Genomic DNA, 27,369 nt, shown 5'->3' with positions numbered 1-27,369 from the left:
AATCAGAAAGAGAAATGGGTGATCCAGCACCCTAAGTTAAAGGGATATATTGTCAGACCCTCCAGAAAGCTGGAGGATAGTGTCCTTCCACATCTCGCTTCATTTCCACACTACCAAGCTTTGGAACAATTGCATTTGAGAGAGGCATCATGCTCACCCTTTCCCCCAAATCATTCACAGTCTAGAACTAGAATGTCAGTCCAGATAACAGTAGTCTCAAAGATATTGCCTGAACTGGAACAGATCAAGTTATCCCCTTTGTAGTCACATGAAAGTGGAACCAAGGAGTTTGGGTGTCAGCCTTCATGGTCTGGTCTAGTACAGGTCAGCATTCAGACCTGAACAAGAAATGGTTCTGAATTATATCTGAGAAAGATTCCAAGGAGTTTCAAAGCTCAGAAATGACATGGGAGTTTTAAAGTATGAACTGCCCTCCCCCATGTTTGGGATCATACTACTCTGAAACCATCCAGTTCACCTCAGCTTTCCTGTTTTCTCAACGTCATGTAGCCCAGAACCCAGACAAATAAAGCATTTTGTTAGGTTTTCCTGACAGTGGAGAATAGGGAATAAAATTACCTGGTAAATAAAAGCCTGAAAAGCAGAATGAAAGAGTGGTTAAAGAACCCACCTTGGAGTCAGAAAGATCTGGATTGGAGGCTCACCTGTGACATTTATTAGCTATGTGACCTTAGGCAAGTCATGTAACTTCTAATTATTCTGGGCAACTCCATCAGATTATAATTTACAGATAAACTGCCAGTCATCATTCAAGGAGGAAATTTCCACACCAGCAGCTACCATACACCCAGATTTACTCTTGTGTGGATTTACCCATCAACACAGCAATCCACTGATATTCCCTGTTTGGCCCTTAATTTTGACTTCTTTTACCAGAGCTAATAAGTCATTTTATCTCTGGTATAGTATAATCTGCATGTAAGTGTTAACAATATTTTTTAAAATGATGATTTATTTATTTTCACTTCTCAGTCCTTCACACATTTGATGGAGAATCTAACAATGAAATGACCAAAAGGCAAAAGAAAACACAACAGCTGAATAATCCTCTAAAATAGAAGAGGGTTCTTAAGCCATAGCCTGAGAACTTCTTAAAAATATTTTGACCATATTCCTATATAATTGGTTTCATTTGTAATTTTCTTTTTACTTTACCTCTTTTAAAATATTTTTTTCTTGAGAAGAGATCCATAGGCTTTATTAGAATCTCAAAAAATCCACAGGACATAAAAAAGTAAAGAACTCCCACTCTAAAACCATAGCCCCCAGTAGTTGTCTGTAAACATTTATTGACTACTTACCAAGAGTCAATATTATATTGAATCAACAGAAACCAAAAATTCCTTAAGATATATCATGCCAACTATACCACTCCTAGGTCTGTACTCTAAAGAAATCAAAGAAAAGTTTCCCTTTTCTATTTGTACAAAAAATATGTATAGCAGTTCTTTTTATAACAAAGAATTGGAAACTGGTGAATTTCTCATCAATTGGGAAATGATTGAACAAGTTGTGGCATTTCATTGTAATTAAATAACTAGTGTGCTATTAAAAATGACAAGAAGAATAGTTGCAGAAAAATCTGGAAAGATATATATGAACTGATGTAAAATGAAGCGAGCAGAAGCAGGAGAACACTGTACATAGTAACAGCAATATTGTAACAATGATCAATTGTGAAAGATTTAGTTCTGCTTTGATCAAGGCAATGATCCAGCACAATTGCAAAAGACTCATTATGAAAAATGGTATACAACTCCAGAAGGAGAACTAGTGAACTCTGAATGCAGAATGAAGCACATTTTCTTTTACTTTCTTTATTAGGTGGAAGAGAATTTGTGTGTGTTTTCTCTTGCAACATGGCTAATATGGAAATATGTTTTGCATGAATGAAATACATGAAAAAATGTTATATTATGAAATATATATATACATGAAATAAATTATATATACATATAATTACATGTGCACATGTGTGTGTGTGTGTCTGTGTGTATCCATCATTCCAAGACTCCAACTCTGTCTGAAGCTTCAATCTTTTAAGGCCAGTCATTTCTAAATCAGAGGTAACTTGTGGAGGAAGTGGGGAACAAAAACATGTTTATTCCGTTTCTAATACAATGACCTACTTTAATGCATCCTAAATTTAAAACACAGAAAACTTTTCTCTCCACACTCATAGACCACTCAGTAGTAAACATACCCACAGATTATATAAACTATGACAAAGCTGAATGTTTTTTTTAAAGTATCACTTTAATAAATATGGTAAGGCCAACAGCAATTATTTTTGGGGGTGTAGGGAGCAGTTTGGCTTCTACCATATTAGAACTATACTTTCCAGATACACTTGGAGATTTAAAAAAAAATAACAGTTTCCAATAGTCTTATAATGAAAATTTACATAATACAAAATATTGCAGTTTACCCCAATTTGTCTTATTAAACATAACCTAATATTAGTCTCCCTTCAACTGCATTTGACTAGCAAATGTCTGTGATATCTTGGGAACCAGCAAATTGGCACCCAAATTATCTTAAATGGTCACTTCTCAGTAGGTGGCTCATAAAGTCAACTGTAAGCCAGTTAGTTATGTAGTTTATAAAAATGCCATTTAGCCAAGAGCCCTGAAAGCTCATTTAAACAGAAATAAAAGGCAGTTGAACAGCTGCAGAATATATTCAAAAAAAAGGAAGAGTAAAGTGTTATTTTTAACACATGGCAAACTTGAGGCCAAAAAAAAAAAAAAATCCATAAGCACACAAGACAGGGTGCAAACAACTCACCCAGGGAAGAGTCCAAATATAGAACCATATGGACTCAATAATTTCAGTCTATACAACACAGGTCAGCCTCCCACTAAATACCCATTTTGAAGAGAAGCCTTTTTTTTTCCTCGAAGGGATGCATATCTTCAGCAAAGTCCCCACTACAGGGACATCAAGCATCTTGCTCTAACACTGACAGTTTGCCGAAGCAGAAACTCTAGCCATCAGGATAGATTGCCCACATATTGTGTCAATGGTGAAGAGCCTTGCCCACAAATTAATCTGGCAGCTCCCATCTCAATAGATAGCTCAAAAGTACACACATTTTTTTTTCTTCCAAAGGAATTCTTGCAGGAAAAAGAGAGTGTATTGACTGTCTGCCAGAAACAAACAAACAAACAAACAAAAAATGGGCAGAAGTAACAGGAAAAGCGACTTTTGAGGATTTCCCTTCAAAACACACCCCCTCTACAGTCAGATATGTCCTTCCTACATGTCTTCTAAATAGACTCTAGGATCCAGTCGCTGTTGGAGAGAGGAGTGACCGGCAGTGTAAAGTCCATCTGGGCACCCTGTTCTCTTCCATTGTGAAGTGAACCATGCTCCTGGAAATACTCCTCCTCTTCATCAAAGAAGCCATTTTCCAAGGCATAAGAGCAGTCCGGGCTAGAAGCTGCTTGGCAAGCCCCCTTGTATTCCTGAATTGACTCATAGAGGGAGTACAGTTGACAGAGCAATGACATGTCCAGCTGTCGAAGGCCAACCTTTCATGGAAAAGGGGTGGGGGTAGAGGGAGAGAGAAGAAAACAAAGAGTCAGCATTTCCGTTTCACTTTGGTTCGACAGTCACATCTATATTCTGCTGGCATATACACATTCTTTCCCTGAAGCTGATGATTCAATCCATCGAGTGGGACAGAAGTTCAAGAAAACATGAATTGTGATATTACCCCACCTCAGACAGTTACTCAGCATGTCAAGGAAAGCAGACTGCCTAGGGGCTGTACACATGCCATGGAATTATCCCTGCACTCTTTATGATGATGCAGCAATGTTGGCACACCCTGCCACCTCCAGCCTGTTTCACTGTGAACGTTGGGACACAAACCTGACATGTACAATCACTGTGATCTGATCAAAAGAAAGCTCACCAGGCATTGGTCTCAGAGCAGCTTCCTTCCTTTTTCCCCTGCTGGATTAGAGACCAAGAAAATCAGCAATCCTTAAGATTAAGTGGCAAAGGTTTAGGGGCAAGGATCACAGCACTTTGAAAAGGTTTTTCCCTAAGTAAGTGCCCAAGGATCTTGAATTATTGAATTGCAATTGTTATTTATATTACTTTATTTATTGCATTTAAACTTTGCAAAATACTATATCTAGATATCTATATCTATATATATAAATATGCATACGCATACACACACAAAATAAAATCTCATTTGATCTTCACAACAATACTGGGAGGAAGGTGTTATTATTATTATTATCCCTATTTGACAGATATAAAAACTGAGACAGATCTAGTTCAGTTACTTGTCAAAGTCAATCAGTAGTACTTCTCTGAGGAAGGATTTGAAGCTTCTGGCTCCAAGTTTACTGTTCTTATCTATGATGCCGCTTAGAGCAAATAAATGAAAAATTCAGAGACACAAAATCCCCTCTTTGTCTCAGTGAAATTGATTCCTTCCGGTGGCAGCTGATGATGCATCCATCAGGACCCATAGTTTCTTCAGTGAGGTCTACTCTACTGTGGATTGGAAATAGGTAATTCTAAAGCAGAACCCAAGTAGAAAGCAAGTTCCTTAATCTTCCCCAAGTTCACTTCCTTGTTATAACAGACTAAATCATAAATTGATATACCATATTGCTCTTCAACTTGTCCCCATCCACCACTATCATCATTATGACTGCTACCATTACCACCACCACCACTATCACCATCACCCAGCCCTATGGCCAGACCAGATAGAAAATGATAAAGCATGCTGCTTATTAATATTATTGTGCTACTTCTATCCATTTTGACCATCTCAAAGCATTATAGAGAGGAAACCTGGATCAGAGTGAGTGAGTAGTACCCCCAAAAGCACCTTCATGCAAGTAGAACAAGTCAAGAGATGAAGAATCCTGATAGAATTTAGATAACCTTAAAGCTCTAGCTCTAACTAGCTGTGTTACTTTGAAAAAGTCATAGAAATCACAGAATTTCAAGTTCAAGGGACCTCAAGAAACATTAGCACAAATTACATCTGAAAAAAAAAAAAAGAAAGAAATCCTAACTACAACATACCCTATGGTGGTCTTCCAGCCTTTGATCTAAAGAGCTAAAAAAAAATAAAGAAAGAAAAAAAAATAAGGAAATCCTAACTAAAACATACCCTACAAATGGTCGTCCAGGCTTTGACAGACAGACAGACAGACAGACAAAAAGAAAGAAAGAAAGAGAGAGAGGGGGACAGAGAGAAAAAGAAAAAAAAAAGAAAGAAAAGAAAGAAAGAAAGAAATCCTAACTACAACATATCCTACAAATGGTCCTCCAGGTTTTGACCTGAAAGATCTACAGGGAGAAATTATCCACCATATCCACCTCCCTACGTAGTCCCATTCATGCACAGATCTAATTTTTAGGGAATTTTCCCTGACATCAAGTTGAACTTTGGCTCTTTGCAACTTCTGTCTGGGGCTTCTGGTTCTGCTGTCTGACATCAACCAGAACAAGTCCAATTTCTTCCCCACAAAAGTCCTTCAAATCTTTGATGACAGCTATCATTTTATCCCCTCCCAACCCTATTCCAGCCTCTGTTTGTAGCTAAAGCTAAAGCTAAACATCTCCAGTTCCTTGAAGCCTCATATGCAAGGATTCAATACCTTTTCCATCCTGACTGCCTTCCACTTTGTCCCTTAACTTGTCTCAGTGTCCTCATCTGGCCCAGCCAACTTACAAGGTTGTTGTGAGACATAAATGACATGTCTGTGAAAGTGCTTTTAAAATACATATAGGTAAGGCATCAATGAAATTATTTTTAGAGTAAGAAAACATTTAACATCAAATACTTGTAAAGACATCATTCTAGACACCAGTGATACAAAGAAAAAGATAAGTCTTTTCCTGGTACATCAAAAAGAGAAATGAGCTTGGAGTCAGAGGATCTGAGTTCAATACACACCTATTATCAACTTGGACAAATTCATTAACTTTTCTGGCCCCAGTTTCCTCACCTGTAAAATGAGGGGGTTGAGCTAGATGATTTCTAGGGTCCTACACAACTATAATCTTCTCATTCAATGATCTTTCATGAATTTCAATCTACTAGTGGAAATATGATATTTATCAATCAATCAGCCAATGAGGACACATATACCAGAGACAAGAAACAAAAATCAAGCAATCCCCATCCCCAAGGAACTTATCTTCCAAGGAGGGGAGAGGAGGAAGGGAGAGACATGTACAGACAACATAAACACAAAGTAAAAGGAGATAAATGGGGCAAGTAGGTGTTTGGAACACCAGATCTGGAGTTAGGAAGACCTGAGTAGCTGGGGGACCCTAGGCAAGTCACCTAGTCTTGTTTACTTCAGTTTCTTCATCTGTAAAATGACCTGGAGAAGGAAATGGCAAGTAACTTTGCCAAGAAAACTTCAAATGGGGTCATGAAGAGTTGGACATGATTGAACAAACAACAGAAGAAAATGAAGTTTCAGCAGAGTGTTGAAGGAAACTGAAGCAAGATAAGCATATGAAATGGATAGAGCACCAGCCCTGAAGTTAAGAGGATCTGAGTTCAAATCTGACCTCAGATTCTTTTTTTTTTTTTTTAATTTTTTATTTATTTATTTCTTTTTATTATAACTTTTTATTGACAGAGCCCATGCCAGGGTGATTTTTTTTACAACATTATCCCTTGCCCTCACTTCTGTTCCAACTTTTCCCCTCCCTCCCTCCACTCCCTCCCCTAGATGGCAAATAGTCCTATACATGTTAAATGTGTCACAGTATATCCTAGATACAATATATGTGTGCAGAACCGAACAGTTCTCTTGTTGCACAGGAAGAATTGGATTCAGAAGGTAAAAATAACCCAGGAAGAAAAACAAAAATGCAAACAGTTTACATTCATTTCCCAGTGTTCTTTCTTTGGGTATAGCTGCTTCTGTCCATCATTGATCAACTGAAACTAAGTTAGATCTTCTCTTTGTAGAAGAAATCCACTTCCATCAAAACACATTCTCATACAGTATCGTTGTTGAGGTATATAATGATCTCCTAGTTCTCCTCATTTCACCTAGCATCAGTTCATGTAAGTCTTGCCAAGCCTCTCTGTATTCATCCTGCTGATCATTTCTTACAGAACAATAATATTCCATAACATTCATATAACAAAATTTACCCAACCATTCTCCAACTGATGGGCATCCACTCAGTTTCCAGCTTCTGGCCACTACAAACAGGGCTGCCACAAACATTTTGGCACATACAGGTCCCTTTCCCTTCATTAGTATCTCCTTGGGGTATAAGCCCAGTAGTAATACTGTTGGATCAAAGGGTATGCACAGTTTGATAACTTTTTGAGCATAGTTCCAAATTGCTCTCCAGAATGGCTGGATCTGTTCACAATTCCACCAACAATGTATCAGTGTCCCTGTTTTCCCACATCCCCTCCAATATTCCACATGATCTTTCCCTGTCATTCTAGCCAATCTGACAGGTGTGTAGTGGTATCTCAGAATTGACTTAAATTGCATTTCTCTGATTAATAATGACTTGGAGCATCTTTTCATATGACTAGAAATAGTTTCAATTTCTTCGTCTGAGAATTATCTGTTCATATCCTTTGACCATTTATCAATTGGAGAATGGCTTGATTTCTTTTGAATTAGAGTCAATTCTCTATATATTTTGGAAATGATGGCCTCAGACTCTTAAACACTTCCTAGCTGTGTGAACCTGGGAAAGTCACTTAACTCCAAATACTTCACATTCCCCCCAAAAAATATAAAGACAAGGTAAACTGAAAAGGAAACATATTTATTAAGCACTTACTATGGGCCAGACACACTGCTAAGTGCTTTACATTTATCTCATTTGATTGTCTCAACAACCCTGGATGGGGTGCTATTATTATTCCCATTTGATAGTTAAGGAAACTGAAGTAGACAGGTAAAAATCACTAACTCTTAAGTAAGTGAATGAGGCTGGATTTAAATTTAGGTTTTTGAGGCCTAGTGCTCCATCCACTGTACCCACCTTTCTGCCTAGAATGTGATATAGGCAAAGGAAATGTTCTTTATACATTTTTCCAATAAATAGAGGCAGCATAAGAAAGTGGATAGAATACTGGCTAAGAATCTTCCCTCAATACTAGCTATATGACTCCAGGAAAGTCACTTAGTTCCTATGTGCCTTAGGAAATTTGCAGAGTAGTTCTCACACCAGGAAATCCCCACCCTGAAGTCACAGATGGTGCATTCATTATTGACATTTATAAACTCCAATTTTACTAATTAGGAAACTAAGCCCCAGCAAGAGGATAGAAGGATAGAACCAAAGATGGTAGGATTAGGAGCTAGTTCTTAGGGGTACTCTTAAAAGGAACAAACTTCCACAGCTGAATGAACATTTAGGATTCACCTCCATCACTGAAGGCACCATCTTGTATTTACATAACACCTTCTTCTGAGAAGCTGAAAGGAAGCTTTCTAGAGACTGAGCCAATTCTCCCATTGCTACTACTGTAGCCCACATGGCAGTAGTGAAATATGAACCTTTGGAGAGAGCAGTGATAAATCCTTTGGGGCTATCAGAAAAAGAGCATCCCTGGGAATCAAGAGTCCTTAGTCATCATCCCAGCTCCCCCATTTGACTTGAAACTTTGTGCAAATCACTCCTTCACTCTAATCTTCAATTTCCTTGTAAAATTAGTTTAATTGGACCACATGAACCCTATCTCAGTTCTAACATGTTATGATTCTATGTAGTCATTTATTGCCCTCCCCAATTTTTTTTTTTTGTTTCTGAATGATATCTGACAAATGAAGTAGTTGGTGAGCCTCCAAAGTCTCATGCCCTGTGGTAAAAGCTGGTTTCAGATAATTTAGAGCAACCCCCTCATTTTACAAATGAGAAAACTAAAGTTCAAGCACTTAAAATATCTTGTTCAGGGTCATATAGTTATGAAAAAGAGGGAGCTAGATGGCATGGTAGACAGAGCGCAGTCATGGAGTTAGAACCTGAGTTCAAATGTGACTTCAGACACTTAACTATTACTAGCTGTGTGATCCTGAGCAAGTCACTTAACTCCAATTGCCTCACCAAAAAAAAAAGTTACTAAAAAAAATAATCAGAACCTGAACTCAGGTTGTATTAAAAAAAAAAAAAAAGATATATTTGCAAGTAAGCAAGAGTATTAGAAATGAGCTCTGAATGCCACATATTTGTGTTCGAATCGGGTCATACTTCAGATAGTCACATGTCTTTCTTTGGTTTCTGGCATTCCCCTGTATTCTGCAAGGCTTAGGCCAAAATCAAACCATCTTTTATGCTATCTGCAGATCATCTCATCTAGGCTGATCACACCTCTGGCCTTAAGCTTCTTTCTAAATGATTGGCCTTCCTGGAGAGACTTACACGAACTGATGCTGAGTGAAATGAGTAGGACCAGGAGATCATTATATACTTCAACAACAATACTATATGATGACCAGTTCTGATGGATCAGGCCATCCTCAGCAACGAGATCAACCAAATCATTTCCAATGGAGCAGTAATGAACTGAACCAGCTACGCCCAGAGAAAGAACTCTGGGAGATGACTAAAAACCATTACATTGAATTCCCAATCCCTATATTTATGCCCACCTGCATTTTTGATTTTCTTCACAAGCTAATTGTACAATATTTCAGAGTCTGATTCTTTTTATACAGCAAAATAATGTTTTGGTCATGTATACTTATTGTGTATCTAATTTACATTTTAATTAACATCTACTGGTCATCCTGCCATCTAGGGGAGGGGGAGGGGGTAAGAGGTGAAAAATTGGAACAAGAGGTTTGGCAATTGTTAACGCTGTAAAGTTAACGCTGCATATAACCTGTAAATAAAGGGCTATTAAATAAAAAAAATAAAAAAATAAATGATTGGCCTTCAGAGGTAAACATGGTGTGAGCAAATATGTGTATGCACAATTTCTGGTTTTGTAGGAAGCCAAACTGGACTAGGTGCTAGCAATGATAGAAAGAGCATTCATTTCCTTGGGGATCTCAAGAACCTTAGCACCTTCCACACACCTCATGTTTCAGATTACACAGGCTGGTTGTGTATTTAAGAAAAGAAACCAGATCAGGTAATTTAAAAGTCTCTCCCAATTCTAAAATGGCTTAGTATTTTTCAAATGGAACTCATCCCATTATGCAGAATCATAAATTTTGATTCATCTCTAAATTAACTCAAAAAGATGGAAAATGGAAAACAAATGGAGGTGAGGAGAAAATAATCAAATCATGAGAAATGGATCCCACAAATTCAAAGCATGAGGATTAATATTTTCTGGGCCATAACTGGGCATATAATTATATTTTAAAAGACATCTATGATATTTTATAACCAATTCTGATATACAGCAACCATCCAGAAATTGAAATGATTCATTCTGGGCATCTCAAATGTATTGCTGAATTATTTAAATACAAACTGATATAAGAGATCCAAGAATTACACTCTCACTACTGCCTAATAGTGAAGAAATTCGTAAGTGGCAAGAATCGAAAAAAAAGCTACCTCCAAGACTTTTGAGATAATTTGTGACTCTTGTACCTATGGCTCAGAGATTAAACTAAAAATGACTGCAGAAGTCCTTTCCAGTCCATGACTTGTTGCTAGCCCAAAAGTTGTTCTAGTCTTTTCTTCTTATGCTACTTTTTCCAGATTTATAACAAGGGCTCACCTGCTATAAACTCTTGACTAAGGGCAGGAATCGGAATAGGGCCGAGTTTAGACCTTTTTGAACTGAAACACACCTGATGACTAATAAACCAACCTCTTTAGAGGGTGTGATCTAGTCCTGAAAACAGATTTGGCAAAGGAAGAATGAGTCAAGCTATACAATCTATTACACAATTCTCCGGATGCCAAATGTTTAGAATAAGTAATTAATAAGGCTTTAAATACAAACCTACATATGTTCCACTTTCCAAATTTTCTGCTTTCTCCTTCCCAATCATGCTAAAGAACCAACATTCTCCTCTAACTTCTCAAAAAATCCCTAAATACAAAAAGTCATGAGGCTAGAAGTCAAATGAACAATGCCAGCTTTCCTAGTCGGATCATCAGTCATTATCCAGTCAAAAGTAGCCAAGGTTGCCTTAGCAACTTTACAAGTTAAAGTTGGAAAAGCTGAAAATGCTTAGTTTGGCATTCGTTACTTTCCATGAGTTGGCCCTAATCTACTTTTCTGTCATTTCCTCTCACTAATTCATGCATTCTCTCTATTTATTTATACACACATATATACATATACATTTACATAGATACACATAAAAGTATGGTATATTTTTTTCTATGATCTAACCAGACTGGACCACTTGCCACTTCCTGACCCAAATCTTCATTTCCCCCACTGTAAACCTTTGCTCATGTCTTTCCCTTGCTGCCTAAAGCTAGAAAGGTAGCACAGTGGATAGAGTGCAGGGCCTTGAATCAGGCAGGTTCATCTTCCCAAGTTCAAATCCAGTACTCCAAAACTCAGATACTTATTAACTGTATACCTCTAGTCAAGTCACTTAACCCTGTTTGCCTTTGTTCCTCATATGTAAAATGAACTGAAGAAGAAATTGGCAAAACACTCCAGTATCTCTACCAAGAAAACACCAAATGGGGTCACAAAAAGTTGGACACAACTGAAAAACAACTCAACAACACTAACTCCCCTGCCCCCAATTTAGGAAGTTCTTGACTCCCAATTTTATTTATTAAACTCCTACCCATACTTTGATATAACTGACTGCCACCTGTCTGAATCTTCCCTAATGTCAGTATTTGTGTAAATGTGCTTTGAAAGCAAACTTGTTTTGCTATATTTTGTTGTCATCAGGCAAGAGATAAGTATTTTCACTGATAACTTGCAGATCATTCTGTTTTTCTGTGGTTAAGCCCTTTCCAAAGGGGCAACTTCAAGACTCAGTTTATAGACTTACATTTTCATGGAGCTTTTTCTAATCACCCCTATCTAAAAAAGATCTTTTCCCTCTTCTAATTCCTATTGTACATTGTATTCTTATGGCATTTCTTCTAAATGCATAAAATAAAACACATAAGGTTTCGAAGGAAACCAATTATATTAAAATGCAAATTATCAATACATATATATGTGTATATATACATATATAGGTGTATGTATACATATATATGTATCATATATTCAAAGTTCATGGACCACATGTTAAAAATCCCAGCCCTAGACTTTAAAAATTTTTTTAATTCTGAATTTAAGAAATAAAACAAGCATTTCAATAACATAATAGACTAGGAAAAAAAGATTGTACATGAAACTGCAAATCTATTATGTACAACTTGCTATTCCTCTTAAATATAATAAAATTATACAACAATAGCTACCATTAGAAACAAATATAAAACCATTCTATGCAGCTTCTATTTATCAGTTCTTTCTCTGGACAAAGATAGTATCCCTAAACTTTGATAGGAATGACTACTACCTGTCTGAATCTTCCTTGATGTCTGTATCTGTATAAATATGCTTTGAAAGCAAACTTGTTTTGGTGCCTTTTATTGTTGTCATCAGGCAAGAGATGAGTATTTCTCTGATAACTTGGAGGAGATCATGCTGTTTTCCTGTGGTCAAGCCCTTTCCAAAGGGGCATCTTGGGATAAGTGTACACAAAGAGCTGCCTGTTCCCTCTCCTGCCTCTTAGTTGTGTTCTTTGTACACAATTCTGTAACTGTTAAAGAGCCATTAACCAAGTAAGTCCTGCTTTATCCCAAGAAGCTCCCACTGTGGGATTTTGTGTTTTTGTTACCTGTGCTGGGATCATTTTCTTCTTTCCTTTCCTTAAATATTCTTATTGGATCTGTTTGATGCAAGGCACTTAGGAAATGATGAAAGGCTCAATTCTCCACCCTAAAACACATCCATCCATTTTAAGTCCAGTACTGCAGGAAATACAAAATAAGTAAGATATGGTCCTTAGTCTCAATGAGTTTAAAATCCAATTGGGGAGATAAAACAAATAAGACTGTATATCAGTAGCTTCTTAAGAGCAGGAACTAATTTCTGCCTTTCTTTTTCTTTTTCTTTTTTTTTATTTAATAGCCTTTTATTTACAGGATATATACATGGGTAACTTTACAGCATTAACAATTGTCAAACCTCTTGTTCCAATTTTTCACCTCTTACCCCCCCACCCCCTCCCCTAAATGGCAGGATGACCAGTAGATGTTAAATATATTAAAATATAACTTAGATACACAATAAGTATACATGACCAAAACATTATTTTGCTGTACAAAAAGAATCAGACTCTGAATTATTGTACAATTAGCTTGTGAAGGAAATCAAAGATGCAGGTGTGCATAAATATAGGGATTGGGAATTCAATGTAATGGTTTTTAGTCATCTCCCAGAGTTCTTTTTCTGGGTATAGCTAGTTCAGTTCATTACTGCTCCATTAGAAATGATTTGGTTGATCTCGTTGCTGAGGATGGCCTGATCCATCAGAACTGGTCATCATCTAGTATTGTTGTTGAAGTATATAATGATCTCCTGGTCCTGCTCATTTCACTCAGCATCGTAAGTCTCTCCAGGCCTTTCTGAAATCATCCTGTTGGTCATTTCTTACAGAACAGTAATATTCCATAATTTTCATATACCACAATTTATTCAGCCATTCTCCAACTGATGGACATCCATTCAGTTTCCAGTTTCTAGTCACTACAAAAAGGGCTGCCACAAACATTCGTTCTGCCTTTCTTTGTATATTCAACTTTAGTATAGTGCCTGACATAAAGTTAGTGCTTAATAAATGTTTTTTTTTTTGCTTGACTAAAATAACTATATTATAAGACAGCAAGTATTAAAATGAAATCTACAGTTATATTCAAAAACATATGGACAAAATTAATAAAAATGTATGTCTTTTCAGGAGAAAAAAAATCACACACAGAGCAATTCTCTAATACCTATTCCATAAGCAGGGGGTGTTTGTTATTTTAGTGATTTAATCCCATTTTTCTTGGGGTAGGGAGCTCAGCTTCCCAAGTAACAGCTGCACACAAGAAATCAAGTTCTTACTGAAAGTAGCTTTGTTTTTAAAAACAGAAGTTAATTTCATCCTGAAGAAAAACAGAATTTTAAAGAGTTTGTGGTTCGAAAAAACCCTAGATTTTAACAACAATTAGGAACAATCAACTAATTTCTATTGCTTAAAAGTGTTAATGCAATTCCTTCCTCTCTCTTTGTTTAAACTTCCAGCTTCCTTCCTGTCTGATCACTGATTCTTCTTCTCTCCCATACACATAACCTAGTGTTTAGAAAACAGGTGGTTTCCCAATATGGTACAACTTTCACAAAGGGACCAGACTTGAATCATATTTACCACTGTGTTTCCTTTTGCCTTTGAACTTTAAAAAATGACAAAGGAAGCCACATCAAGATATTTAAAGAGGGGGAGGAAAATCCAGACTCCTTGTAATCTGGTTTCAGGACATATGGTCTTATAGCAAATGTCCTTTAATAGGTCTGGAGTTTGGAGGAGAGGTGGTTTCTTTATGAAATTGTTCTATTTAGCTTTTTTTTTTTTTTAAGATCATAGAGACTGTCTAAATAACAGTGCCTCCCCTCTGATGGCTCTCACCAATTTGTAAAAAATTGGCAATGTGTAAGTATGTGTATATATGTATGTATGTGTATATATATGTGTTTTGTGTGTGTATATCTCGTTTGTACATGATTTTTTCATGTTGTCTCCCCCATTTGATTGTGAGTACCTTGTACAATTGGACATTTTTGCCATGTAGGCATTTTCCCCTTTATATGATCAATGATTAGAATACTTGGCACATAATACACAATAAATATTTAATGACTGATTATAGTCATTGATAGCATTCAAAATGTTTCATATGACTCATCTGACCCTCACAAACCGCCAGAGAAAGCAGTTCATTCACCCCCATTTTACAGATAAAGGCATCTGTGGCATTTTAAAGCTTCCAGAGTGTTTCCTATATATTATCTCAACTGAGTCTCAAATCAATCCTTAAATACTATAGTTATTGTTATGTCCATTTTACAGGGGAGGAAATGGCTAAGTTTAAATAATTTCCTCAGGGTCACATGATACATCTAAGATAGAATTTGATAGCACTTTCTGACTATAAACCCACTGTTCTGCAAGATATGCCATACTATAGATAAGAAACTGAGGGATTACCCAATTTACCCAAAGTGAGAAAGCTGGTCAGTGACAGTCAATCAATAAGCATTTATTAGACACCTAATATGTACCAAAGCCTGTGGCAAACACAAATATAAAGAATGAAGAGGGAGTCTCTGCTCTGCTTGGAGATAACAAATATCTACAAAAATGGTACATACAAGATAAATAGGAAATAATCAAAAGAGGGAAAGTACTGGAATGTAGGGATTTAGGCTTCCTATAAAAGGTGGGATTTTAGTTGAACTGTCAGGGAAGGCAGGAGATACAGATATGAAGAGAAAAGGCATTTTATACATGGAAGACAGCCTGGGAAAAGGTCTAAAACTGGGAAATGGAGAGCATTGTTCAAGGAACAGCAAGGAAATAAGCATCACTGAAAATGAAGAGTACATAGCAGAAGTTATAAGAAGACTAGAAAGGTCAGTGAGGGTCAGATTATGAAGGACTTTAAATACCAAACAGAAAGCTTTGTATTTGATCCTAAAAATGACAAAGAAGCTTATTTTAGTGATGTGGTGGGATCTGTGCTGACAAATTCAGTTCTTTTGATTTCTTTAATGATAGGATGATAGAGCTGAGAGACTGACAGAAGTTAAATGACTCATCCAAAATCCTACAAACAGTAAGCTGGAGAGGAAATATTCAAACTCAGGACTTCTAATTCCAAAATTTTTGTCTTTTTCACTGCACTATGGTGATTTCCAATGACATTCTTCTATAGTAGGAAAAGCAGGCAAAAGGAAAATAATAATGAAATTAATCATCTGTATCACTAATAGCCAGCTGTTTCTCTAAAACAGAGGAGTATATTAATAAGTTTTAAAGAATCTTTAAAAATAATAAGGCAGATTTCTAAACACTAAATGGCTGATTAAGATATTTAGAGAGCATAGATAAAAATACCCTCCTCTTCCAAATGTGCACAAAAACAGAGGAATATGAGCAAAATTATTACTCAACCACGTGCTCTATATCTAAGAAGAAAGAGGCCCAAAGAAGAAGAATCAAGAAAGCATCTTAGATTCATTAGTGAAACCCAAAAATGATAATACAAGCCACCATTTTCTCCAACTCCAAAGTTTTCCATCCCTAATACCACCACCATCCACCACTGCATATACATATGAACCCAGTGGGATAAACTACCATGACCTCTCCTCGTGTGGTGAAGGGTTCTTTAAATTTGAAGCTATTTCAGAGGGATGTCATACACCTGAATTTTTCCAAAACTAATACAAGTATAATTTCGTGGCAATTACTGTCATTAACTGAACATATGTACTTCTTGACTCCCCAATTAGAATGTAAGTTCTTCAATGATGAAGATTGTTTCATTCTTTCTATTTGTTTCCACAGAATTATGTCTGGCAAATTGTAGGCACTAAATAAGCACCATACATTTTCTTTTCATTTTATCCTTTACTCACATCCCATTTAGTTACATGTTTCTCCTTTCCCATCTTATATCCTCTCCTAGACGGATTTAGTGCAGAAAGATTCACCAACTCTCACTTGACTTTTTCCAGAAAACCTAATGGATTCTGTGGTTAGAGGGTTGAACTCCAAGGCAAAAGTATAAGCTGTCTTGCCTGTGGGAATTCATATTAAAGAAGTATAACCAGCCATCTGATTTTACTTGAGTTTCAGACTTTAGTTCACTGTTAAGAGTGGCCCAGTGTTATGGCCACCTCTGAAGAGTGCTGGAGTTCAGCCAACAAAACAAGGGAATAAGGAAAAAAGAATCATCAAAACAGAAATTGCCCCATATCAGGTTATTTTTCCTGGAAAATTGTCTCAATGGAATAAAAACTCACATTCAACTTCCAGAGGCCCTTGATGATCCCAACATACATCTCTGTATGAAGTGTTTTGACCACAGGAAAAATGAGCAACCTTTCTTTAGCTCATGCCTAATTATCATTCACAAACATCTGGAGGGTGTGAACAAAGAAATGTGAGAGAAGTGAAGCAAGACCTCTCAGGAATGACATTGAGCAAGAATGGAGGAAATATCTGGGCTAAACAGCATCAGGACTGGTTTCCTGCTAAGGAGGATTTGGAGGGGATTGGCTCTTCCTACTCCCAGGACTATCAAAAACTTAAGTTTTTCATACTAAAGGAACTGTATATATATGGCATTGTTCCAGGGGAATCATTGGAGACCAAAGCAACAAAACTTCAAACAGCTGTTTGCTAATAGCAAATGAAAAGGTGTGTGAACAAGGTAAGCACAACTCTATCTCTTCAGGTCCTCCCCCACTCTATACTGCTGAAGATCAAAGCTACAAAACATCAAAAAAGTATATGCTGTTGGTGCCTATCAGAACTACTATCCGTTTCCCTCCTGCATCTTCTGCCTCCTTCTTTCCCCCTTTTTTTTACTCTGGTGAAATGGAAATGTGGAGAATGGTTCCTGGAGCCTTAAACTTAAAGCATCACTGGGCTAAGGAAAGCCATCAGAAGTATGGTATCAGACAGAAAAACTCAGCACAGAAGGGGAAGGACTGAACACCAAGAAACCTTTATAGCATGTCTATATTTAAGCTAGGTTCATCACCAATAAGGAATTGCTGTGAAAATGTCCTCAAAGACCTATGGACAACTTTTCACAAAAGCATCTAAAGAGTAGATAATATTGAATCTTCTGTGCCAGACCATCATGTTACCCAAAACAATCTTCTCCTTAAGGTAAAAAAGATACTACATGTAGAAAGTGCTATCTACATATAAAGAGAGAATTATGAAGACTGAATGTGCATGGAGGCATAGTATTTTCACCCTTTATGTTGTTTGCTTGGTGTTTTTCCTTTCTTGTGTTTTTTTTTCCCCTTTTGATCTGATTTTTTTTTTTTTTTTTTGCACAGTATGGCAAATAGAGATATGTTTGGAAGAGATGCACATGTTTAGCCAATATTGGATTGCTTGTTGTAGGGGACAGAAGGAGAAGAAGAGAAATTTGAAACACAGGGTTTTGCAGGGGTGAATGTTAAAAACTATCTTTGCATGTATTTGGAAAAAGAAAAGATATCACATGAAGGCACGGCAGGTGAACAATGTATAGAGGTGAAAAAGACATTACAAAGTAATCTAATCTGATCTCATCACAGCATTCTTTCTATCACACTACACAATAAGAAGAGCATGTTTTGTAGTAAAAATTAAAATAAGACTTCTCCTATACCCAGACTTTTAAACAAATAGCAATTCCAAAAGATACCTAAAATTCTCTTATTTTGTTCAATACAAAAGGCCTACAGGAAATTGAAACCATTTTGTTCCTTTATAGAATTGGGGATGAAATTTTACTTTTTAGGGCCCAAACTCCTCCAGGATATTGGCTTAATATGCAGGGCAAGAAACTATATTTCTTTAAGGGTAGTTGGTTATTCAAGCTAATGTTTACCTCCAGGAAGCATCTGAGAGGCTCATTAATAGTGCCATTCCATGCATTTAAGAACTGATAAATTCAAGGAAACATTTTTTCTTTACAGTGAGTGAGCCAGGAAGGGAAAAAAGCAGAGCTGGTTATGGAAACCAAACCTTTTATTTCTTAAATTTCAAAAGAAAAGCTGTCCTTCAGTAGCCCCTTTCATTCCAGGAACTCAAAGTTCTCTACAAATTTAATGTTTCCGATTCATGTAGGAGTGGGAAGCCAAAATCACTATATCTACACCATAAAGCCTAGAGTAGTAGTAGCATTAGGAGGGAAAAAACTCCAGGATACATTTTTATAAAGTTCTTTTGATGTAGGCTGGAAAACCAGGGTTCCAGGCACATCCAGGCTGTTTAATGGCTTCACAGGTCAAAGGTTCTTCCTCTTCTGGTTTCTGTAGCCTATGATTCCAAGTTCCTTTGTGCCGCTATAAAATCCAGATATTAATTTGTTATAAGTATATTACAATCTACCTGGGAAGGATAGTCTGTATACAATTCTGAAAAAAAGAATATTCTTATTTTTTAAGCTAAATTTTTCAAAGTAGAGTTCCAGTGATGCTAAATTGGTAAATTCTAGAAGCATTCCTTGGAAAAATGTGATATACACTACTATTTTAGGATTATTTCTATAGAAAACTGACCAATGTCATGCCTCTTTCCAATTGCTACTATGATTCCAATTTCTTTTAATTTTAATAGTTTTTCATTTTTCCAAATTCATGTACAGAGAGTTTTCAACATTCATTTTTGTAAAACTATGTGTTCTGAATTTTTCTCTCTCCTATCCTTACCTGCTCTCTCCCCAAGACAGCAAATCATCTGATGTGGTTTAAATATGTGCAATCCTTTTAAACATCCTTTCATATTTGTCATGTTGCATAAGAAAAATATTATTCCATTTTTGAGAGAAACAAGAAATGTGTATAAATACACCAACAAAACAAACCTATTAAATTTTGTATTGAAAACTGCTTTCTTCTGTACAGAGTTAATCACCAGCTAGGAGCCAAGTGTTCTTGATGCTGTTTGGGGTTCATCTTTTTTATCCCACCCTCTGAATTTAGGCAGTCCCTCAAAGTTCTGACTTTATTTTTCTTCTCTTCTGATCCTCTATACTCCTGAATATCACATCACATTTTTACTTCCAATTCTGGCCTGATGAGGCACATGAGAATATTACTGCTTATTGGACATTTCTGCCTGAATATCCTACTTGCCTCCTAACTTCAACAAATCCATAAACTCCTTGTGTGAAACCCCATCATGGCATGAAGGTAGCCCAAGGTTTTTAAGGCTATACCAATAGCATATCCCTGATAAGTCCTATGAAAACAGCCTAAGTATAATCGTGGCAATGATGGCCTATTTGTTGTCCGAGCGCCAGGCTAGCTGAGCATGGAGGGTCATCACCAGAAGGTAGCTGCTAAGTAATACAGATCTAATGAATCAAAAAAATCAGTTTTTAAAAATGTCTCTTTGGATGAAGCAGGCATGTATAGAATGATGAAGATGTAAAGTGGATAAAATTAATCATTTTTTGAAGAAAAAAGTCCTACATTGGACACCTCTCCCTCAAATTCCTCACAATTTTTTATTCAGACTTATTCAAATTAAGCTTTTTTCCCCCATTTAACTACAATACAAATTAGATCATAGTATTTGTATAGATGTCTTTTCCCTTTACGAGATTGTTAGCTGCTTAATGATAGGGACTATGTCTGGTTCATCTCTGTAGTGCCAACAACTAATACAATGAATTGTATACTGTTAGGCACTTATTATATGTAGATTAGAAATCAATGTCCCATATTGAACTTATTCCTGGCCCTATACATTTAGTTATCAATCTCTCCAGATTTGGAGTTTCTCACCAGATCCATATCTTCTAGTTTTCTAAGATCTACTGCTGGCTTTGCTCTACTAGCACTATCTCTGAGAACCCCAGAGTCTCTTCCATGTGGTAAGATTTCTCCTCCTGAGTTTCCTATTTCTATTTATGGGAATCATCAAATCTAGGAAAGACATGTTTGACTTCTTCCCTTGTGATCTTCCCCACTTCCAATCAGTTATGTCACAATACTAATCTCCAACACTTCCCTAAAACAAATACCTTCCTATCTCTAAGGCCTCCACCTTAGTTCAGGCAATGATTATTACCTCCAGTGTGGAGTACAACAGCCGCCCAAATGATTTTCTCATTTCCAGACTTTCCCTTCTCTAGTCACTTAGCACAGTGCCTGGCACCTAATAAGTGCTTAATAAGTATTTATTGACTTATTGAGTGTCTACATTTTCCAGCATTTTCAGACTAATCTTCCTTTTGTACAGACTTGGTCATGCTACTTTTCCACTTATGAAGCAACAATGGTTCTCCCTTGCCCATCAGATATAAAGTCCATATTCTTAAGTCTTTCAAAGCCGTCCACTATTTGTCTTCAATTCACTTTTTTCCCTGTTTCTCTACAACCAATATTCTCTACTACAACCAAAACTGAACCACTCATGTTTCTCAAGAGTTCCTATGCTTTCTCCCACCTTAATGAATTCCAGCTCTCCCCTCCACCTGGGAAGTCCTCTACTGCCACAATTTTCTACCTACTGGAATTATGTTCATCTCTGAAAGCCAATGCCACCTTATACATGAAGTCTTTCCTTAACACCCCAACCAGAAGTGCACTTGATCTCCCAGAGTTCTATTAAAATTGTTGAACCTCTTTCACATCACTTGTATTTTTGTAGACCTATGAACTCATCATTATAGCCATTCCCTCCCTTGCAAATTCCAACCCAACTGAATGTCTTTTTATCCTATGAGTTTTAGTCATGAAATTTTATCATAAATCTTCCTTGATATATACCCTCATATTATAGTTATTTATATTCATTTCTTATCTCCTTTACTCTATTGTAAATTCCTTAAGGACAAAGACACCTCCCTCCATACATGTCAATAAATTATAGGCCTTTAAAAAAAATTCTTTTAAAAAGCTGGTTGAATGTAACAGAATACTTTTTAAGGCTCCAGTGGCATTTCTTTAAAGGTATTTATCAAGACTTAAAGTCATACTTTATCTTCATCACATCTGAATTTCAGATGAACCAAAAATAGATGTTTGTTTTTCTGTGCTGCAAACAATCAGGTTTAGAGAAGGCTTAGGTAGAAGGCATAATTACAAAGATAATGCTATAGTCCATTCTTCATGTTGCACTAAAAGAAAAACTCAACTACTTCAGAGGCCTGAAAAATATCTATCCTAGGGAAAAGGATCTCACATTAAATATGGCAAGACTCCATCAACATCCTTACAAACTACAAGTTCCCAATTTAAAAAAAAAATGTTTGTTGGATATCCCAGTTTCTTGTTCAAACCTGTAACTTAAACATACCACCCAGCTGTTTTTATCTTCTTTACCTCATGTTTCTGCTGCTTGCCCCACTCAGACTGTCAATCTGGTAGTTATAGACAGACATCTAGTTATAGTCTAGATATAGCTGGGGGAGCTAAGTGGTGAATGAAAAGAATTCCTTGCATGGAGTTGTAAAGACTCATGTTGAGTTCACATCTGGCCTGAAATCCTGGGCAAGTCACTTAACCCTACTTGCCTCAATTTCCTCATCTGTAAAGTGAAGGTGAAGGAAATGGCAAATCATTCCAGTATTTTTATCAAAAAAAAAAAAAAAATGAGGTCAATGAAAAGTAGGACACACTTAAACAACAACAGTTATAGTCCAACTTATCCCCTTGTTTGCTGTTGGCACCCAACTTTATAAAGATTGGCATGGAATTAAGTAATTTGGTAAAATATGTGAGAAAGATAAGTCTTCATTAAGGATGGAAAATCCTCTGACAGGCCACAAGGTTGGGGATAAAACCAGAGAATTACAAAATGTTTCATATTGCTTTTCTGCTTAGAGGTGGGCCTTGCAAATACTACCTCTGTTTCAAAGGACCTTTGGACAAATCCTGGCTTAGGAATATAACATGTAACTCTAGGCAAATGACTTAAGGTTTTCTAGATCACAGTTTCCTCACCTGTAAAAAAAACAGTTCCACTACATGATCTTTAAAGTTCCTTGCACCTCTAAAATTTGTGATGCTGTGATCAGATGGGTAACTAAACAGTAGTCAACAGTAGTAACAATAGCTAGTTTTAATATAGCATATTTTGCAAATACTTATCTTTTTAAACCTCACAACAACCCCGGGAAATAGATGTCATGATTACTATTTCTATTTTACAAATGAATAAATTGAGGCAGACAGAAGAGATCTATCCAGAGTAGCACCAAGAGCCTGAAGTCTGGATTTTAACTCAGATCCTTCTTGTCTCCAGGTTCAGCACCCTATCCACTGTGCTTCTTAACTGCCTAGCTTCTTATATATACAGAGAGCTTAGCATTCAAAGTGTTTCCATAGGGAAGTCTATTTAAAAGCAAAGAATCCCCTTATTTCCCTCAATTTACTTTCAGAGGGAAATTTGATTTGCTTTGTGTTTGCTTAAAGTAGGATACACTTGTTCTGGAAAACAAATTTAAAATAGGAGACAGCAAGAGGCATGAGATAGGGTTAAACAAATATCTCCTGGAGTTTGGGTAGGCCACCTAAAGCTGACTGTGGCTAAACCACCAAAAGTTCTCTTGCTTTCCCTCTGACGGGATTCCATCCACGTAAGAGAAAATGCAGAAAAGTTTCCTTGTTGCTTTCCCTTGCTAAAACAAATCCATACTATCCACAGCACAAATGGAACACATCAGTCTATAAATGACATGTGTTTCCAAAAGAATTTGGGAAATCTAAATACTTATATCCACATCCACAAACTTCTTTGTTACTTTAATAGCCAACAAGTAACCCACATGGAGGGAAGTTGAAAGGATGGTACTTTTTAAGGTAAGGAAAGGGTAGTAGATCTATAAGAGCTGAATGAGATTAAAGCCGCTACCAGACAGCAAGGTTAATTTTCTGCTAACACAGCCATCTGTGGGGCCGCAGCATCAGAGCTGTAATCGGATTCTCAGAGGGGCCCCCAGAGGAAAGGGGGAGGTATTCTCCAATCTGTTGTCTCCACTAGCTGCAGGACAAAAAGCCTTTCTCCAGAGTAGGTTAAACACCACCACCCAGCTCCACAGCCCATAATCACCCACCCAGGACTAAAAGTCTCTCCCCTATAGGGGGAATATATATTTCACTCTGGGATAAGAGACAAAATGAGGCAGCTTCCCCAAACTCTGAAACATCCCCCCCAACACACCTCTCTTCGCTGATGGTCGTAGGCCAGCGGGGAAACCATTTCCCAAGTGGGTTTTCAAAGTCACCAACGACAGTCCCCTGAGCCCCTGGCCACAGTCTTTAGAAGCTGGGACCTTAACTGGAACCAATCCTGCCTATTGGAGAAGGCAATTAAGGAGGGGGGAGGGGAGTTTTTCTCCCACTCTAGAGCGGGTGCCTGGGGCAGCGGAGGGTCGAGAGGTCAGAGTTAAAGAAAAAGAAAGAGTGAGCTTGCAGAGGTGAAGACAACAGAAGCAACGGGAAGAAGGCGCCGGAGGAGCTAAAGGCGCTCATAGGAAAGTTCCCTCCTGCTCAACACGGGCTGTTTCAATCTAAAGGGTGTAAGTAAGCACAGCAAACTTTTCCGAGGCTGGAAGAAATGAGCCGAGAGAAGAGAGAAGGGAGAGGAAGCCTCAGCCTGCTTCCTCTCCAATCTCCTGGAACCCCCTTCTTACCATCTCTTTGCGGAGCAGGGCCAGGGCGGCGTCCAGGTTGGGGGGCTTGGGAAGCAGCGCCGCCGCCCGCCCCCCGCTGCCGCAGCAGCCCCCAGCCCCTCCGCGGCTCAGCTCGTCCTGGATGCGGGATTTCTGAGCGTACAGCCGCTCCAGGTGCCGCCAGCCTCCGGACGCGCCCCCCCCGGACGAGGAGTTAAGCAGTCCGCTCAGGCTTTTGGGCAGGGGAGGCAGCCCGTCCACCCGCAGTCCTCGCACCGCGCTGTTGTGGCTGCTCCCGCCGGCAGTCTCGGCCGGCCCCGAGCCGCTCACCCCGGCCATAGTCCAGCACGCGCGCCAGCACACGCCCAGCGGCCGGCTCCGACTCCGGCTCCAGCCCCGATTCGACTGCCTCTCCAGCCAGAATCCAAAGGGACAGGCTCAGCCCGGGCCCGCCCCCTTCCCCGGCCCCCGGCCTGCCCCGCCCACTTCCCTTTCCCTTCTTCGGGCCTCTGACTCTCCCTCTCTCCGCAGGCTTCCCCTTCCTCCTCTCCAAACCAGGTCCTCTCGGTCCTTACTCCACTCCCTGTTCCTATCTCGCTTTACCTGTAGCAGTTCCCTCTGAGCTCAGTCTTTGGAGATCAGGGTGCTGGAAGTATCCCGACTAACACGAGGAGATACCCCTTCGCCCCCTTCACATCCAACAATCATTTATTAAGCACCTACCAAAGACAAAAGTACAGTAAGTTCTTTCCAAAAAGTGCTTACATTCTATTTGGGTACAGATAATGTAGACAAGTATTATATAGGCTGTATATAGAAATTTTTCTGGGCTGATAGAATGTGCATATTTCACTATATGGTTATAGAATATGCATAGTCTGTAGAAATAGACATATTTCTACATACGTAGCAAATGAATTACAAATAAATAATGATATATAATAATTTCCAGGATGAGAGCACTTTAGCAACTGGGGGAGCAGGGACCCCTTACCGCCAGAAGGTTTTCTCCCAGCCTGGAAAAAGAGCCAGTGAAAGAGTGGAAAAGATAGCACAACTTTAAAAAAAATAAACAAACAAACAAATAGATATTAGACTACAAAACTCTTTCTTATGGAAGTTCCAGTCGAGGGTAATTAAGACTCCTACTTATGGTAGGTGGATGGTTAGTTGAAAATCTTAATTTCGGGTCTGCACAGTCATGCTCAGGGAAAAAAAAAGTTTCCACTCTCAAACACAGAGAGAAAAAGGAGACAAGATCCCATTAAGTCTGTTACATCTACATACTTGATCTCGATCCCTCCTTTTTCTAAAAATCCCAAACTCAAAAACATCTGTCACTGCTTCCGTTCAATTCAGTTTAACAAACATTGATCAAATATTATGTACAAAGAAATGGGTAAGGGCTGCTAATATAAAAACAATATGACCCCTGGAGAAAAGAGTCACAACCTGTGAACTCATAAGTAGATATAGTATATATTCAAAATAAAGCAAAATTATTTCAGGAGAGAACCAGAAATGTTTTGGTTGCTTGTAGCAGGGATCCAACAGATTAAAAGGGAAAAGAGAGAGATTTGAAAAATAATTATCACAGGACTCCCACCCCTTCCTGTCTGTTGAAGGTGAGTGCCTAAGGTTTTTCCTCCATGCACCTACCTAACACAGGCATAACAGAAAATCCTAGCTTTTGTATCATCTGAAGTCTGAATCACAGTAAACCAAAACACAGATACAAAAACCCAAAGTTCAGTCCTTCACTGCAGGTCTTCCTGACCTTAAATACAAACTTTAAATATTCAGCTATATGAGCACCAGCCAAGAAAAGCACTCTGCCCACTTTTAAAATGTCCAAAAATAAATAAATAAATAAACGAAAATTTGATTCAGTCTGGCACCTAACACAGGAGTTATTCAAAGTGGAAATTAAAGGAAAGTGAGAACAGGATTAAAGCTAGGAAATCATCCATCAACTGTGAGATAAAATAAGTAGGAAGTACATTTTCAAAGTTTCAAACCCCTTCCCCCATCCACACCCCAACTACTATCACCATGTGTCTTTTAGAGAAAGAGACCTAGAGTCACAGCCCAGGCACTGTCTAAATATTCTCCTACCTACACTAGGAAGAAGCATGCTTAGAAATGCATATAGAAAGGAGTTACCAGACAAAATGTAGGAATTAGAAGTGAAGAAGAGTTACTGATATAATCCTTTCTCCTTTTGTGAAACCCAATTACTGTAAATATAGATGATCTTTTATTATTTTTTCAGTAGCAGTTTAAAAAATTTATTTATAATTTCTAGGTCAGAGGTTCTTAACTTATTTGTGTGTCCGCCATGAATCTCTGGCAAATAGATGATCTTTATTTTTTTTTTATTATAGTAACTTTTTATTGACAGAATCCATGCCAGGGTAATTTTTTTACAACATTATCCCTTGCACTCTCTTCTGTTCCGATTTTTCCCTCCCACCCTCCACCCTCTCCCCTAGATGGCAAGCAGTCCTATATATGTTGAATATGTCCTAGTATATCCTAGATACAATGTATGTGTGCAGATCCAAACAGTTTTCTTATTGCACAGGGAGAATTGGATTCAGAAGGTAAAATAGATGATCTTTAAAAAAAAAAAATCCATAAATATGTTAAAAGAGTGAATCAAAATCACTGTAACCTGATTGTTGTCATGACCCTATTTAGGGTTTGGGGAGCAAAAATTTGGGAGTGGTTCACCATTTCCTTCTCCAACTTATTTTACAGATGAGAAATTGAGACAAAAAGAGTTAAATGACTTGCCAGAATCTACTGGATTTGAATTAAGACTTCCTCACTCCAGGCCTTGTACTCTATCCACTTAGTCACCTACTTGCTCCAGGATCTAGTTGAATTATATTTAAATAAATTCAAAGTGAAGCATAAAGTGTTTGACAAAAAAGAAGGATTTCAGAATAATTATAAAATGAATAGCATAAATGAGGATTGTGTTTGGTG

At 37.7% G+C, this 27,369-nt stretch overlaps 1 protein-coding gene across 1 annotated transcript; it reads right to left on the bottom strand.

The window, feature by feature from the left end:
* Positions 1-1,976: 1,976 nt before the first annotated feature.
* FAM89A (family with sequence similarity 89 member A) lies at positions 1,977-24,813 on the bottom strand. Its single transcript, XM_031966886.1, has 2 exons — positions 24,400-24,813; positions 1,977-3,554 (listed from the first exon to the last, which is right to left on the bottom strand). The coding sequence occupies exons 1-2, from the start codon at positions 24,715-24,717 to the stop codon at positions 3,291-3,293; spliced, it is 582 nt and encodes a 193-aa protein (XP_031822746.1). The 5' UTR covers positions 24,718-24,813; the 3' UTR covers positions 1,977-3,290.
* Between the last annotated feature and the right edge of the window lie 2,556 nt (positions 24,814-27,369).

The sequence above is a fragment of the Sarcophilus harrisii genome, chromosome 4 (genome assembly GCF_902635505.1).
Source record: "Sarcophilus harrisii chromosome 4, mSarHar1.11, whole genome shotgun sequence".
Taxonomy (NCBI): Eukaryota; Metazoa; Chordata; class Mammalia; order Dasyuromorphia; family Dasyuridae; genus Sarcophilus; species Sarcophilus harrisii.
This window is presented reverse-complemented; position numbering and strand designations above follow the sequence as displayed.